This window comes from Eptesicus fuscus, chromosome 12 (genome assembly GCF_027574615.1).
Source record: "Eptesicus fuscus isolate TK198812 chromosome 12, DD_ASM_mEF_20220401, whole genome shotgun sequence".
Classification (NCBI taxonomy): domain Eukaryota; kingdom Metazoa; phylum Chordata; class Mammalia; order Chiroptera; family Vespertilionidae; genus Eptesicus; species Eptesicus fuscus.
The window spans coordinates 16,785,094-16,803,234 of NC_072484.1; the positions used below are offsets into that span (position 1 = coordinate 16,785,094).

The following is an 18,141-nucleotide window of genomic DNA, read 5'->3' on the forward strand; positions in this document are numbered from 1 at the left end:
ACCATAGCGACTGGTCATTCCACCATTCAGTTGATTTGCATATTATGCTTTTAGTATGTAGGATTGCCTTTGATTGCCAAGACCTGGCCTCCAGGACACCTTTTCCAAGGTGGTGGCATCCAGCCATAGGGCTTGATTAAACTTAAAGCATGTCTCTTGTATAAATTTGGATTTTGCTTATCCATTCTGGTAGTCTCTGCTCTTTTTTAAAAAAATGTATTTTTATTGATTTCACAGAGGAAGGGAGAGGGAGAGAGAGAGAGAAACATCAATGATGAGAGAGAATCACCAATCGGCTGCCTCCCGCATACACCCCGTGAGGACCAAGCCTGCAACCCGGGCATGTGCCCTTGACTAGAATCGAACCCGGGACCCTTCAGTCCACAGGCTGACACTCTATCCACTGAGCCAAACCAGCCAGGGCAGTCTCTGCTCTTTAATTAGAGTATTTATTTAGTTCATTTATAATTAATGAAATTATAAATATGGCTAGATTTGTTGCTGCAATTTTGCTGTTTGTTCTGTTTTTGTCCTGTTTATCTTTTTTGCCTTGTTTTGTGTTAATTAAATATTTGATTAAATTTACAGTTTAACATCTCAGAATTTCTTTGTTGTAGCTCAGGGCACTGAGTTCCATACCCAGAATTGTGACTCCTCTCTCGTACTTTTTTAAAAGCTTCTTTCTGCTACTGTCCACGAAGATGGCTATGAAGTTAGCATCAGGCTGAATTATGTTCAAGTCTCAAACAAGGTGAGTGAAACCTTCAGACGTTATTTATTGGGGAACTGACTGAACTACTAAATTGTGGCTTATGATTTATTGAAATGTTTCTGTGTAATTCATAGAAAGGAAAAGTTTCAAATATTATGGAACTTGAATGTAGGCCAACACTTTCATGGAATTAGGTAAATAACTGAGCTAAGCCTGAGAGAAGCATTCGGGCACATAGTGATACAGTGAGAACAGGAATTGTCACCCACCCGATTGGGCCTGTGATTTTCAGGCTTATTTCTATTCACTGACATCTGATGGCAGGTCTGTGATACATCTGCTTTGGGGAAAGACTGACAAAACTGTTTGCTGATATGTACAGTGACCTGTTTGCCTGTAAAAAAGAAACCAACTGCTGTGGCCATGTCCCCTTTGATCTGCCCTCTATATGGTGACTGGGGCATTGCCGCAGAGCCTGTAAGTGTGTAACAAATATTGATTGATATTGGCAGCTTTAGTGTCAGTGGACAAAAAGTCAAAATATACAAAAGAAGAATCAGTGGGTTGAGAAGATGGATAAAGAAGGCAAGGAAAAGGAGAGGAACTACTATTTATTAGGTCCTGGCCATCCATAGCAGGGTGTTAACAATGTCTTTAAAATTAAGATAGATTCATGGGCCCTGCCTACCTCAAAGGGAGGCTGGGCATATCCAAGGAGATAATGCATATGAAAGCGCTTTGAAACCAAGTAAAGCACTAAATGCCATGTTTCCAGTGTGGCCAGAGCAGAGCTTAGGTCAGGGAGGTATTTCAGGAGAAGGGGAGTGAAGGACTTGGGACAAGGCAGGGGAAGGAGCTAAATGAGCAAGTGGTCACAAGTAATGTCTGGCTTTACCTGGATCTGTGAGGAGCTCTGGATTGTGAATGACACCATACAATTGTCCCCAATTGAGGCAGGGAGGCGAGGGGCATAATTTCTACGGTAAGGCAGCACCCAACTACTGATGGCAGTTGGCCGGAGAAGGGGGTCAGCTGTGAGCTGTTAGTAACCAACACAGCAGCTGACCAGTTAGGGGGAACTGGGTGGGCACCAATAGCATCTACAACATGCTATCTATCGAGTAGAAGGGGAGTAAATATGCCCAGGTTCACTGTTTTTTTCTTAGCCTGCACTTTGTGTTCAGAAAGTAGCAGGTGGTTCCCTATGGCAGGAGCCAGCTGCCACGTGAGGGTAGGGTGGATACAGAATTTCAAGTCTGGCCTATGCATTATCTATCCTCATTTTATAAACATTTGTTCCACCTCATTTTTACTTTCACAACATCCCTTTGAGGTAGTTCATAATATTTCCACTTCGTGGGTGAGGGAACTGAAAGTCTCAGAGAAGTTAAGCAACTTGCTTCTTCCAAGGTCCCTAATCTAGTAAGTGACAGAACCAGGATTTAAATTCTACAGCCTAAGCCTCCCCATCATGCCACCTAATTCCAAGACACAGAAGCGTTTTAAGCACATGGAAGGTGGGCTGGCAGGAAGGGCATCCACATGGAAGGTGGGCTGGCAGGAACTTGTTGGGAGGCTATTGTGATAATCCCGGTGTAAGGCTGTAATGACCAAGAGGAGGGGCCAGACTGAGGACCTGTTTAAGAGGCTGAATGAACAGAACATCCTGGAGAGGAACCAAGATGGCGGCATAGTTAAACAACTAATCTGCTGCCTCACACAACAATTTCAAAAATACAACTAAAAGACAAAAACGTCTACCACCCAGAACCACGGGAAAGCTGGCTGAGTGGAAGATTTACAACTAAGAAGAGAAAGAAGCACAATCGCTGAAAAGCTGAGGTACGGAGGCACGCGAATCGGGCCGGCGGCGGGCGGCTGGGTGCGCGGCTTTTCTTCAACCCGCAGGGAGACAAGCTCCCGATCACTCTGAAATCCAGTTTCTGGGGACACTCGGGGGACCCAGGCACCTACGGGAAGAAGCTGGACTCTTGGCCATCGGGTCGGAAAGTGAGAGTGACTTTTGCAGTGGTACGCCCAGCAATCATTGTTTACTGCGCTGGAGCGCGGGGCGCGGGGACTTGGAAACGTGGAAAGGCAGAGACGGCTGCCGGCAGCCATCGCCGTTGGCCACGCCCCAGCCTAGTGACGCCCTGAGGCCCCGCCCAGCCCTGAGGCCCCGCCCCGCACATTCTACAAACCCGCCCCGGCTCCACACAGCGGCTTTTGCATATAAATGGCCTGTTCTGGAGCAGCTTAACCAACTGAAGCTCCAGTCAGACTGCTCCAAAACCGCCCAAGCAAAGGAGGAGAAAACTAGCCCTTGCTGTAGCTCCTGCTGGGGGACACACAGTACACAAGGGTACACCAAGAGTGTCCACCTCAAGTAACTGGGAGGCTGACCCGTTGAACCAATAGGACACCTAGTACACAAAACTACCCTACCAACTTAGGGAAGCAGAGAATATGAGAAGGCAAGGAAACAGATCACAAACCAAAGAAATGGAGGAGAACAAGCGACTGGACATAGAGTTCAAAACCACGGTTATAAGGTTTTTCAAGAATTTCATGGAAAAGGCCGATAAATTCAATGAGGTCCAACTAGAAATTAAACATACACTGACTGAGATAAAAAATATTATACAGAGACCCAAAAGCAGACTAGAGGATTGCAAGAATCAACTCAAAGATTTGGAATACAAAGAGGCCAAGGACACTCTTCCAGAGAAGCATGAAGAGAAGAGAATTCAGAAAGTTGAAGATAGTGTAAGAAGCCTCTGGGACAACTTCAAGCGAACCAACATCAGAATTATGGGGGTACCAGAAGAAGAGAGAGAGCAAGATGCTGAAAACCTATTTGAAGAAATAATGAATGAAAACTTCCCCCACCTGATGAAAGAAATAGACTTACAAGTCCAGGAAGCACACAGAACCCCAAAAAAAAGGAATCCAAAGAGGACCACACCAAGACACATCATAATTAAAATGCCAAGAGCAAAAGACAAAGAGAGAATCTTACAAGCAGCAAGAGAAAAACAGTTAGTTACCTACAAGGGAGCTCCCATACGATTATCAGCTAATTTCTCAACAGAAACCATGCAGGCCAGACGGGAGTGGCAAGAAATATTCAAAGTGATGAATAGCAGGAACCTACAACCAAGACTACTCTACCCAGCAAAGTTATCATTCAGAATTGAAGGGCAGATAAAGAGCTTCACAGATAAGAAAAAGCTAAAGGAGTTCATCACCACCAAACCAGCATTATATGAAATGCTGAAAGGTATTCTTTAAAAAGAGGAAAAAGAAGAAGAAAGATAAAAATTATGAACAACAAATACATATCTATCAACAAGTGAATCTAAAAGTCAAGTGAATTAAAAATCTGAGGAACAGAATAAACTGGTGAACTTAATAGAATCAGGCATAGAATGGGAGTGGATTGATAATTCTCAGGGGGAAAGGGGTGTATGTGTGGGGGGTATGGGAAGAGACTGGACAAAAATCATACACCTATGGATAAGGACAGCGGGGGAGGGGGAGGTAAGGGAAGGGGGGGTAGGAACTGGGTGGTGGGGAGATATGTGGGGAAAAAGGAGAAACAATTGTAATCTGAACAATAAAGATTCATAAAAAAAAAAAAAAAAAGAACATCCTGGGTGTGAGGGAGTTGTAGGAAGGGTGTCCAGGTGTGGACAGAGTTGTCATTAACAGAAAGAGGAGCAGGTTGGCAGGGAGGTGTTAGGACACAGCAGCCTCATCATCATGGTGCTTGCATGTTTTTATTGGCCAGAACTTTTACCTGAGTAAGGCGATGAATTTCAGCGACCACTTTCTGAGCACTGTCACCGAGGGTGGTCACGGGATATTTGGCAGCAGGTATAGCTTGGGTAAGTTGTGCCCTTCCGTTGATTTTATTTTATTATTTTTTATAAGTACATTACTATTAACATTGGTACGATAGATACTATTTATTTATTTATTTATTTACTTGTAAATATATTTTATTGATTTCAGAGAGGAAGGGAGAGGGAGAGAGATAGAAACATCAATGATGAGAGAGGATCATTAATTGCCTACCTCCTGAACACCCCCTACTGGTGATTGAGCCCACAACCCAGGCATGTGCCCTTGACCGGAATCAAACCAGGGCCCTTTCAGTCTGCAGGCCAACGTTCTATCCACTGAGCCAAACCAGCTAGGCTCCTTCATTGATTTTAAAGCCATTGACTAGGAACACAGACTTGGCAAGGGTGGCAGAATTGCTTAAAATTTGCCAGCCCAACCATATGTCTCACTTTCATGTGCCAGCCATTTTATTTCTCTGGCTTCCCTGAAGGCAGGGGTGAGACTTTTGGAGTCTTTCACAGGCTTGGGGAGATAAAGAGGGGTGGAGTGCTCTCTGGGGCCTAAAACTGTAGTCATTTCTATTCCCCTCCTCGCCCCCATCCTCTCTGATCCTGGACTGAGATGAATGGCTACCAGAATCCTTCCTACCAGATTTATTTAAACAGAAATTTCTACAAAGTTTATTTTATCCTCTTGAGGGGCATGGCACTAGACTCTAGTTCTGTACCTGTGGGAAGAGGCCGGGGGCGTCATTTTGGTTCGCAACTCTTTGTCGTTCCAGTGAGTGACTACTGCCACAGCACCTCCGATACCACTGAAAAAATCAAGAGGACAAAGACTTTCAAGACCAGAACATTTCAAGAAAGGAAGGAGCAGCTTACAGTATGTGTATCCCTTGGTCCTTAACAGATGTCTTCTTTGGCCTGTCTACTTAATGTTTTATTTTGAGATTTTTTTGTTCAATGGAAGAATTTTTTTTTCATTTTTTGTTCCTTTTTTTCATGACAGTTTGTATTGATTTTTTGGAATCTTTTAAAATATCTCAATATTATTAATTAGAATTATTTAAAAATTCTCATCAGTGTCCTGAATCACCTCTTCTTCCTCTGGTGTCAGTTCTGTGTGCCCATCTTTCTTGTTCTTGTTTTTGGTTTGTCTCAAATGTGATGATCCTTGGTTGTCTGGTCACATTAACAAATGAAGAGCTAGTTTGATTCTCACAAGCACCTGGCATGGGTGCCCAGCATGGGTGGGTCTGGAGTCTCTGTGTGGGTGGATGGGTATGCGTGGGGCAGGCTTCCCTGGAGGGTTGTGGGCAGGGGCAGGAGAAAGCACAAGACGGCCTTTCCTCTGGTGGTGAGGGTGGTGCTGCAAAGTACTCCGGTGTGAGCTGTCTTCCAGACCCTTCCTTATGTCTGTCATAGAGGTTGGGGCTCTGCCCTTCTTGGGCCCCAGTGCTCCCAGGAGGTGCCTGTGAGGCAAATCATGAACTCTCTGGAGAGTAGTTATCAGGGTTTAAGCAGAGAACAAAAGCCCCTGTCCTTGCATTGAAGAGGAGGACACCAGCCATCTCAGCTATTTACAGTCAAGTCCTCTAATGACACACACATGATGCGGCCCAGCACCCAGCTTCTACCCTCCTGGTTGATTAACTTTGAGCATCCGCAGGGCTCCCTGAAAAAGCACACTCACCCTGGTTTTCACCCGGGTTTTTTCTTTGGTTAGATTTCCTTGTTAGTCAGATCCCATCAATTTTCAATCTCTGGATTCCTCACCATTTCTGATCCACTGATGGCATCCTTTCAGAGTTTCCACAGCTGGTAGAGTTTAAGTAATTTCAGCGGGAACTTTGCAGAAAGAGACAGTGGGTGTCCTTGCTCCGTCCACCACCTCACCCTGTAGTCAGTCCTCTGGCTGCAGCAGAGAACAGAGATGCTTGGCAACAAGCCCAGAGCCTGGGTCTCCAGCTGGCAATAGGGATGGACACAGTGTCAGTCCTGCCCTCCAGCTTTCAGTTAAGCCAGGCCCTCAGGGTCCTCAGGACGCACATACCCGCCACCTAGCATGCATTGTGATTCCTCTGGAGGCAGGGACTCTGCTCTTCGTCTTGTGTCACAAACACTAATAAATTTGGGAAGAATACCTGAGAATTGTTGTAAACTTAATTGCTTATGGTTCCTTGTACTCTGCCTTCTCCCAGTTTGAAATATTGTCAGTAAGTATAAGAGAAGTATAGAATTCCATAAACTTCATAACAATTTTACCATTTTGGAAATTCTACCCACTTATTCTATACATGATCTGAATCCCCCAGTGTTATGTGCCTTTATCTTCTCATTCTCTTTTAGGAGACAAGTGACAGAAGCTATACCATCTATCTGTTCATTCATTCAGTGATTACTTTTGAGCACATCTATTCTAGGTGCAATTCTAGGTGTTGAAAATAAACAAAAGCCTTAAAGGTCTCAGACCTCATGAGGTTGACATTCTAGTACATTTTCTCCATATGGAATGGAATTCAGTATAAACAACTGCCCCCGCCCCCCGATGGATTAGAGCACCTTGTTCTGAGCTGCTCACTGGGAGGACACAGGGTGGACCTTGCATCTTCTTCCAAAAGGCTCAGAGGCCTTGGCCAGTGTCCTCATCCCCGTAGCTTCCAGGGAGCCAGGGAGGTGTGGTATTACTTCCACTTTATAAACAGGTAAATGGTGGTCCCGGAACCACCCCATAGTCGCCCTTGGGTGGGATCCAGTGGCAGAAACCTATTAGAGGTAATGTCTCCTGCTTTCTAGACTGCTTCCTTTAGTCTTCCAGTAACCAGCCTTTGCAATCCTTTCTCTTTAAGGAAAGATGATATAAAAATAAATTTCATTGCATTTTGAAAATATAATGATAATAAAATCTTCAGATTTCTGAAGATAGGTAGATGAGAGGTTATTTTCCCCCCAAGCAAGACGTCGACTTTATTGGTTCTCTCACACCTCAGGTGAGAACGTATTGTGAGCTGTCTTACTTAGGCTGACTGAGCATTTTATAACAGCATGCAAAGTAAATTTTAGGATTCACCCGGTTGCTTTTCCTAGATATAGTCATAATAAAACCAGTGTGGTGTTTCTTGGTTTTGGTGAGATTTCTCCTTGCATCCCTGTCCTTAATAATATAAAACAATGTGAGTGTGGTATCCTTCATCAAGGCAGTGTTTCAAACACCAGGAAAATGTACATTAGGTGTGTTTATCAGTGCTGCTGGCTGTTGGAGACCACACACACACACACACACACACACACACACACACACACGATCATGCTCATGCTCCCCTGTCCCTGGGGCTCAGAACTTAACCCTGGAGAGGAAACATTTACCTCAAGGGTTGAGCCTGGGTAAGAGGGACTTGACAATAAAAATATTTTGCGGCGGTGGAAATGACCACATTCTGTAATGCTGCAGCCCGAAAACAGGCTCCTGCTGAAGGAAGTCGGACCGACAGGGGAAGGAAGAGTCTCTGTGATTGAACAGTTGCTTGATGAAGTAAGTGCAACCGAAGAGCAAGTCTCCCTGGGGGTTCCAGCCTATGTTTCATCTCTTGTCTCTTTCAGATGGAAGTTCTGTTCAATGTTGTGATTATCACAGGGCCAGTTAATTTTTTTAATGCTGGGAATGGATTAAATGGCAAGTCCAAAGCTTTACATGAATTGTTGTTACCTGCTGCTAGTTTTTATTACAAAGGAAATAGGCAGACACGTGCATATGAGCACAAATAACGTGCATGAAGGTGGACAGAATCCCTGGTCTGTGAGATCCCATGTGACCGTCATGTTTCCTAAAGAAGCAAGGTTGTCTGGGTGCCTGCTCCTCCTGATGTGGAAGCAGAAGTTTTACCACCCGAGTGACATGGCAGCTCTGTCTGTTCTTTGCTGGGTCTCGGGGTTCCTGATTCCCTTCTCTGTAGATTTAAAGCCGTTTAGTTCCATTGAGGATGTTTGTTAGTGTCTAAGAAGGTGATTAGATGCTCCTGAGTGCAGGGTTTTGTGGCAGGCTTGTCCTTTTCCATGTGCTGCAGGGAGCAGATCCCAACTGCAGTGACAATGAAGACCGACCCGTTATTACCGTGGCTGTGATCAATAGGCACCATGAAGCAATCCCAGTCCTCGTGCAGAGAGGAGCAGACCTCGAGCGGCCGTGGGGACCGTAAGTGAGACACAATGGAGGAGAGTTCTGGCGCCGTGCGGCAGCCAGCCAGTACCTTGAGCTCTGCTGCAGCAGGATCAGCTACATGCATGCCCTGTGCAATTTCATCCACTTAGGCACCATCCGCACCCATTGTGGCCTTAGTAAGAGACTCAATAGCTCATATTTTCTAAATCTGGTTAGAACGAAATCTTCAAAATGGACCTTTGGATTGCCTAAATTTTAGTAGCTTTTATAAAGGATGGTACATTTTGTTAATTCATGAATTTATACTATCGTGGGGCTGGCAGGTTCTTAGTGCTTAGGGTGTTAAGCAATATTTTGTCATGATCTGAATTGTAAGAGAAGAGAACCCCATAGGAATATACCCATGAAGTTAATGCACAGAGAAAATGATATACAGTTGTCTCACATGTTAACATCATTGGGGAGGAGACGGGTCCATCTGAGTTCACCACATAATCCCCTGGTGCCTTGGTTTCCCCAGCTGTGAAGCAGGACAGAGTGATACCACATCACGTGTGATGACTTTGTTACCTACTGTCCTGGTCTTGGTGCTGTCCTGCCTCTTGACCTCTTCCAGCCTGTGTTCCTGTTGCTCTCTTGCAAATAGTAGGAAACCTGGGGTGGAAAATTCCTTGAGTATGGGTCCTTCCTGTTAACTGCCTATCCTGCTGACCACGCTGTTGAACTAGAAGTCTCGAGGGGCATCCCAGGTGTCTAACATTACTGCCTTCTGAATTATTACTAAGTCAGGGTCGAAGCCCAGGCCAGTGAATCATACTGCTGAGTATCTCAAGCCAGCATAGGGACAAAAGTTCAGTAGTTTTGCTTCTGTTCTTCTCTATTTCAAAATTTCTTCCAGTGTTTTTATTCAAAATATATCCCTCTTAATTTTTAGATGTACATTTTTATCAGTCTTTGCCCAGAAAGATAGCTATACTATACCAGTAGGCATGACCCCCGTTTTAGTTTTATTTTATAGCAGGATTTTGACACACTGATGTAAACATTTGATGGCTGGAGTTTACTTTCTTAAGTTTTCTTAGGGTTCACATTCATCATATTCTGTCAACTTCTTTATCCCACACTGTATCATCATTAACAATAAAAATACTACTACCTTGTTTTGTGTTAAGGTATAGTTTATATTTGTATAATTCAGATAATCTTTTCTTGTAGCATTTAAGTATGTTATGGTTAATACAAAAATATATTGAGCACATTTTGAGCTGATGCTTAAGTCTGATGAGTTCTAGCTTTTTGAAAAGTCCAGCTAAGAGGATGAAACTATTCTGGACGGGCAACAGGTTCACAGGTTTTCTTTGGTGTTCTTCGGTTTTTATTTTTGCTTTGTCACCATTCGAACCCACCAAGTCATTTATCCATGTGATCTCATTGCATTTCTACTAAGTCTGTGGTTATGCCATCTGTCTCGAGGGTGTATAATAGCCCTTTGCCATTCTTACTGCATGCTCCTGGGTACTATTAGCAGAATTTAGCTCACATGGGGAGGAGGGAGGAAAGCTAGACTGAATGCCTTCCCCCTAAATAGAGCTCAGAGAGCTCTTCTTCCTTTTCAGTTTATGCCAGTAGAGGAAAGCAGATTTTTCCACTGGAAGCCAAATTATGCAAGTCTGGTTTATATTTGTTAGTTTGAAGTATTTAGGCCTAGGCCAGCCTGCCCTCTGCCCCACAGCTGGATCTCTGTGGATCCAGGAACACGACCTCAAGTTTCCATTCACCCTACTGCTCTTCAGGTATAAGCCAGCCGGAGACCTGGCTATCCTGGAGAAGAGGCCCAGTGAACTGTCCTCAGCACACCCGGATTGAAATGCGCCTTCCCTCCCAGGCACGTTTGGCTAGTGGAGAGAAGCAGCCCCGCTGGCTTCCACATGAGGTCACTTCCATTAAGGAGGTTGGCAGGTAGCAGAGGCCTCCCTAGTGTTTCTGTTTACCATGTTTGTATCATTTCTATCAGAATAAACTCATATTCAACAGGAAGGAAAAGGCTAGGTACACATCCTCCACCGAAGCTGATACCTCTTCGCAGACTTCAGAAACAGACTCAAGGTCTCACTGGGAGGACACAGAAGAGGATTGTCTGTTTTGGACAGTAGTTGCCCTTCTTCACGGGAATTTTAGACAATTAATCTCTCAGATCTGCTCCAGGTGAAGAAAATGCAACTCGCAGTCTACTTCTTAGAGGTTCAGCTGTGGAGATTTGTTTGTTAGGTAATTCAAGATTTACAAAAAGAATGTACCTTAATCCACTATGATGCTTAGATTTGAATAAACAGTTTGAGTTGTTTGTTTGTTAAGAGTAAAATTTCTTTAAAATACAAATTCCAGAAACACCAAGGTATAACTACTGTATAAAACATGTTCTAAAAGGTCTGATGAGAGAACACCGCTATTCAGAGGAACAAACTCAAACTACTCTGAAGCATGGGGCTCTGACAAGGAGGTATATTCCATCTAGCACACCTTCCATATATTTATTTTATTTTATCCACCATTTATCCCCTCTATGCCCTCTTCCACCTCCTCCCTCCCTCCCACCACTTTCCATATTTGAGTTAAGTTGTTTGATGAGCAGTATACAAAATTAGAATTGGCAGAGTCATAATTCATCATTTTCCAAAACTAAACTGTACATCAAATATACACTCTGCTCTCAGACTGGGGAGAGTTGTGAAGAAAGACGATCATATGTCTACTTAGGAAATGTGGCGACTCCATCGGCATATCTAAGTTCAAATGGTAAGTGTCTTATAAAGACCCAAGGGACTTGAGGGGTGAAGTGGCAAACAGTTAAGCCATATGCTACTAGGGAGAAGGAAAGCTGAAAGATACGGAGGAGATTGGTGTCACTGGTGTGACTGAGACATCCTTTGTCAGTGCTCCCATCACATGCTGTGTATCCCCCTGCCTGCATTTGCAACTGGTATCCTGGAGAGAGGACCCTGGCCCTGGCACAAATGGGGACATCAGGCTGGCATTCAAATGTGTGCTGAGTTGATGAACTGATATCCAGGCAGAAGTAATCCAGGGGACCTCATGAAAAGTGTAAACTTAGAAGTTGAGCACTGGAAATTCTGCTCTTGGAGAGAGAGCATATAGACTCCTCTGTGGTGACAGAGGACAGGGTAGAGCAGAAGAGATCAAAATGTAGAGAAAATGAGCATATTCTTCTTGCTAGGCCTTTTTATCCATAAAATAGAGATAATAATACTTACTTATAGAATTGGTTGGAGGAGAAAATGAGACCATGTATTTGTAGTTTCTGGGAAGAGCCTAATAATTGGAACATTAATAAATGGTAGCAGGCTTTGAATGGGAAATATGGACCGCACAATGAAACCCAGGGTGAAAGGTGTTAGAACTGGTTAATACAATTTAAAGTTCTGTATTCTACTACTCGTAATAGATATCACCAAGTCTTCCTAGGCCTGAGTTTTCATAATTAAGAAAGGGCATGTTATACTAGTCTTTTAATATATCAAATTCTAAGAAGTTGGACTTGATAAGAGCTTCTCATAATTTACTGCACATATGAATCACCCAAAGATCTTGTTAAAATGCATATACAGTTGATCCAGGAGGATGCCACTGATCCAGGTACCATAGTTCAAGTAGTGAGGATATAGAGATTGTTCTTAACACATTGCAGACCAGTAGTTTTATTGCTAGCTTTACCCAGTGGCCAGATAAGTTTCTATTGAACTAGTACAAAAAATGTTTTACATAAATGTTAAAGACACGCTTTAAAATTAAATACCCATTTCATTTAAAAATATATATATTATTGATTTTTTACAGAGAGGAAGGGAGAGGGATAGAGAGTTAGAAACATCGATGAAAGAGAAACATCAATCAGCTGCCTCCTGCACACCTCCTACTGGGGATGTGCCCGCAACCAAGGTACATGCCCTTGACCGGAATCGAACCTGGGACCCTTCAGTCCGCAGGCCAACACTGTATCCACTAAGCCAAACCGGTTAGGGCTCCATTGCATTTTGAAGTTATTTATTACATGTTCTTACAAGCTAATATCTTTTTAAGGCCACAAGCCTTAGAATAGAAAACACAAGAATTCTTGGGATCCGTCCGCAATGTGTTAATATGAATTGAGCTTTTAAGAGACAGCCTACCATGGCATTTGGTAAAGAAATGGTCTCATAATGCTATTGGACACTGGGGATTTCCCCCTGTACCTGAGAGGTCAGTTATGTTGACCTGATTTTAAAAAATAATAATGATGATGATGATGATGATATCATCAACACCACCACCAACAATATGAAGGCTGATCCCCAAAACTTAGTTGCTTGAAGAAGCTATATAGAACCAATGGGCAGACCTTTGGAAATTCTGGCATAAGGCACATTGCTTTGACACTTCCATCTATTGCCTCTGGGAAAATAGGAGGAAAAACACCATTCAGATTTGCTTGACACCAGGAGCCTTGGCCAAATAAGTTATTTAAGTAACAAATCATGTGCATGATAAGATTTAAAACTAGATAAGATCCAGAACCATTAGGGTGTTTGATGCTTTTAGAGTGCTGTTGCAGTGAAAATCAGTGAAAGTACTCAGTTTTTCATTTACTTTGGAAAATGGAGAGCCATCTATTTAAGTGGACAGTTCAGATTCTGGTGCCCAAATCAGAGGATTACCCTTCCACATCTATATGGGGAGGGTCATAGTTATATTTACCTGAAATTCTTGCAACTCATATAGGCTTCAATCTTGGAGGCAATGCTTCTTCCTTTAATTTGTCTGTTCATTCTTTTCGTGGATGTATTCATTTCACTAGTGGTTATTGAACACCTACTATGTGCCAGTCATCATCTAGGTAATGGAGATACAGCAGTGAGGAAGACAAAATTCCTTCCCTTGTGGAGTTTACAGTTTAGTGGAGGAGACAGACAATAAACAGGCAAATGAATAAGTAATTTCAGAGAATAAGTGCTGCAAAGATAATAAAGCCAGGTAGAAGAATAGAGGGTGTGGTCAGGAAAGGACCCAAACCTACCCCCTTGGACCAGACACACAGACTTAGTCTGGAACAGACTTGCTTTAGGTGCAGAGGACTATTGGAGAGGTTATTCCAAAGTGAGATTTCCTTATTTATGATTAGTCTGGCAGAAATAATTTTAAAAATATGTTTTTATTGATTTCAGAGAGAGGAAGGGAAAGGGAGAAAGAGAGAAACATCAATGATGAGAGAGAATCATTGATCGGCTATCTCCTGCATACTCCCTACTGGGGATCAAGTCTGTAACCTGGGCATGTGCCCTGACCTGGAATTGAACCGTGACCTCCTAGTTTATGGGTCCATGCTCAACCACTAAGCCACACCACCTGGGCTTGCAGAAAGATTTAAAAAATTTGTATTTGTTTATTGAAAACAATTCTTACATGCCAAATAATTTTTTCATTTTATCAAAGTAAGACATGCACATGATAGAAAAGTCAAATACTATAGAAGGGATTAGCAGTTCTCCTCTGCCCTCACTTCTTCTTCTTCTTTTTTTTTTTTCTGAATTTATTTTTTTTATCTTTTTTGTTGAGAGTATTACAGATGTCCCCCCTTTTATCCCCATTGTGCCATCCACCCAGTTCCCACCCTGCCCTAGGCCTTCACCACCCTATTTTCTGTGTTCATGGGCAATGCAGCTGTGCATATAAGTTGTTTGGTTAATCTCTTCCTGGCCCCTGCCCTCTTCCCTCTGAGTTTGTTCCATGTTTCCATGCCTCAGGTTCTATTTTGTTTATCAGTTAATTTTGTTCATTAGATTCCACATATGAGTGAGATCATGTGATATTTGTCTTTCGCTAACTGGAAAGCTGTGGTATATGTACACAAGGGAATACTATGCAGCTGTAAAAAAGAATCTATTACTCTTTGAAACAGCATGGAGGGACCTGGAGATTATTATGTAAATGAAATATCATGTCCTGACTTCTTTTTTAAAAATATATATTTTATTGATTTTTTTTACAGAGAGGAAGGGAGAGGGAGAGTTAGAAACATCAATGAGAGAGAAACATCAATCAGCTGCCTCCTGCACACCCCACAATGGAGATGTGCCCGCAACCAAGGTACATGCCCTTGACCGGAATCGAACCTGGGACCCTTCAGTCCGCAGGCCAACGCTCTATCCACTGAGCCAAACCAGCTAGGGCTGTCCTCACTTCTTAATCCCCATTTCTTGTCCCCAGGGACAACTACATTGAAATATTTTGTTGTTGTTGTTTAGATATATTATTATTTTTTTTATTTCAGAGAGGAAGGGAGAGGAAGGGAGAGGGTGAGAGAGATAAAAACATAAATGATGAGAGAGAATCATTGATTGGCTGCCTCCTGCATCCCCGTACTGGGGATTTAGCCTGCAATCTGGGCATGTGCCCTTGATAGGAATTGAACCTGGGACCCTTCAAGTCCACAGGCTGATCCACCCAGCAAAACTGGCTAGAGCTACATTGAAATATTTTTTAATTCTCTTGGTAGTCAGCTACATCTGTCACTAAATAATATGCTTAAACTGATCATTCCTGATTTATCATGCTTAGGTATTATCTATTGATTCTTGCCATGCTAGATGATGATTTGTTTCACTGACCCCACCTGATTATTTCTATCCTCATATTCATGTTTTAATCATTCTTTTTAAAAATATATATATATTTTATTGATTTTTTACAGAGAGAGGGATAGAGAGTTAGAAACATAGATGAGAGAGAGAAACATCGATCAGCTGCCTCTTGCACACCCCCTACTGGGGATGTGCCCGCAACCAAGGTACATGCCCTTGACCGGAATCAAACCTGGGACCCTTGAGTCCACAGGCCGATGCTCTATCCACTGAGCCAAACCGGTTTCAGCAGTTTTAATCATTCTATTACTATTTTTGGTTCTTTTATTAATTCCTGCTATAAATAATGTTCCTAAACTCATATTTTGATTGCTATCTTTTTTAGATTTATTTTAGAGACAGGGTAAGAGGGAGAAAGAAAGGGAGAGAGAGAGAGAGAAGAGAGAGAGAGAGAGAGAGAGAGATTTGTTGTCCCACTCATGTATGCATTCATTGGTTGATTCTTGTATGTGCCCTGACCGGGGATCAAACCCACAACCTTGGCATATCAGGGCGATATTCTAACCAACTGAGCTACCCGGCCAGGGCCTTTACCATTATCTTTCAATGGTATCTCTTGACTGCCTTGTATATAAATGCATATAACTGTATATTACTGCTTCCTACCTTTATTTACCTCTACCTCTTCTTCCCCTTCCATCTCACAATTTCTATTACTCTTTTATTTCTATTATTATTTTTTACAAGGCTGATCAGTTATATTTTCTCATGTTAACATAATGAAGACTTCTATTTCTTGTGATTAGATGTCCTAATTATAATTTATTCCAGTCATTGATTTCAATAGTTGAGAAGCGCAAAGAGCAATTGCATTGTAATAGCTATATAAATATTGTTCGTTGAAGATTTAAGAGGTATGTTGTGATTACATTTCCTTCTTTGTGGATTTGAGATAATGACCCCTAGGCCACTCAAAGTAAAATTTTCTTACCAGAAATGCCAAATTGATTCTCTTTACACACCATGAATTATTCAAAATCCTGTTGCATTTCATCTTCTTTCATAAACTATGAATAACATATAACTTTTGTATCTTTGATTTTCCTTGAATTTATGATTGCTTTTGTTTTTTTCAGGTTTGAAAAAGAACATGGCTTTACCAAATTCATAATCCTGTCTCACTTCTTACTTTTTCAGTGTTGTTCTTCTTAGAGACATTCTTCTTGGGGTACATTTCCTATTTGGATTTTGCCTGATAGCTTTCCAGCCCTGCTGTACAATGGTCATTGTGGGATTTTTATTTGGAATTCACCTGTAGTTATTGTTTACATTTTCCTCTTTCTTGCTTTTGACCTTTGTCAGGATAAAGTGTGGCCTCAGATAACTTCTTCAGAAAGGGTGTGTAGAAATAACTTTCTGAGTCCTTGATCGATCAGCTGCCTCCTGAACACCCCTACTGGGGATGTGCCTGCAACTGAGATACATGGCCTTGACCGGAATCGAACCTGGGACCCTTCAGTCCGCAGGCGTCGGCTCTATCCACTGAACCAAACCGGTTAGGGCTGTCTTCACTCTTGATTAATACTTTGACTACTATTAATTTGTGTTCAAAATAAAATTTCCTCAAGTCTTAGAAAGCCTTGCTCTCTTTCTAGCATCCCATATAGCCATGAAATTTTTACAGCAAATTTTTGTGACCTATTTGTTCTTTCTAGAAGCATTTATCCTTGATGTTCAGAAGTTTCACAAGGGTGTCTTTTTCATGTGCCATTTTTCATTCACCCAGTTGGCCCTTTTAGTCTAAAAAGTCATGTTTTTCTTCAGCTCATGGGAGATTTCTTTTATCTCTCCATTTTTTTTTTGTTCTCTCCTTCTAGAACTCCTATTAGTTTGATGGTGGACCTCTTGAGTTGATCTCCTATATATATACTTTCACCCATATTTCTCTTTTTTTAAGAGATTTTCTTAACCTTCCTGTTTAATACTTTCAATTTCAACAATCATATGTTTACTTTCTAAGAGCTACTTTTTGTTCTTATTGTTCTTCCTTTTTTTTTGGCTGAAAACAACAGACTTATTCTTTTAAAGTTCCAGAGACCAGAAGTCTGAAATCAAGGTGTCAGAAGGTCATATTTTCTCTGAAGCCTTCAGGGAAGAATTATCCTTGCCTTCTCCTAGCTTCTCGTAGTTCCCAGCAACACTTGGCATTCCTTGGCTTGTAGCTGCATCACTCCAATCTCTTCCTTTGTCATCACATGGTTGTTTTCCTTCTGTCTCCCTGTGTCTATTGTTTCTTCTTCATAGCCTCATGTTTTGTTTTGTTTTCATATTTTTGTCTGATATTGTCTTCAGTCATTCTGAGGATACCAATTAGATTTTGTCTTTTAAAAATTTATGTTGCATGTTTTGGTTTTTCTCAGATGTCTGTGATCCTTTGTTGTCTATCCATATTAAAATGGGGAATAGGCTAAATGAGTGGGATTCTGTGTACTTGAGAGGAGCTGGTCAACTGGGGAGTTTTGGGGGTAGATGAAGCTGCTCTCAGACGGAGACAAGTGGAATACTTCCCTCTGGGCATGGCATTGCTTCCCTGATGTTTTTCTGGAGGCACCACTTATCTTTTTCAGAGAAGAGGCCACCATATTTTTCTTTCCTTTGGGATAAATTGATGGCTGCAGGGATATTTGCAGGTGCAGCGGATGGAGTGGTGGTATCAGGGGTAAGAGCAGGTCTGGGAGAATGCAGAACTTCCATTGTTCATCCCCTTTCTAGTCCAGTCGTGACTCCCAT

General features: G+C 42.3%; 1 protein-coding gene across 1 annotated transcript in view; it reads left to right on the forward strand.

The window, feature by feature from the left end:
- DZANK1 (double zinc ribbon and ankyrin repeat domains 1) overlaps positions 1–18,141 on the forward strand; it is a 65,686-nt gene that overhangs the window by 44,899 nt on the left and 2,646 nt on the right. The window contains exons 14-18 of the mRNA XM_028144906.2: positions 677–751; positions 4,503–4,599; positions 5,340–5,440; positions 8,009–8,089; positions 8,622–8,749. Coding sequence (XP_028000707.1) covers positions 677–751; positions 4,503–4,599; positions 5,340–5,440; positions 8,009–8,089; positions 8,622–8,749 — 482 coding nt within the window. The remainder of the gene's footprint in view (positions 1–676; positions 752–4,502; positions 4,600–5,339; positions 5,441–8,008; positions 8,090–8,621; positions 8,750–18,141) is intronic.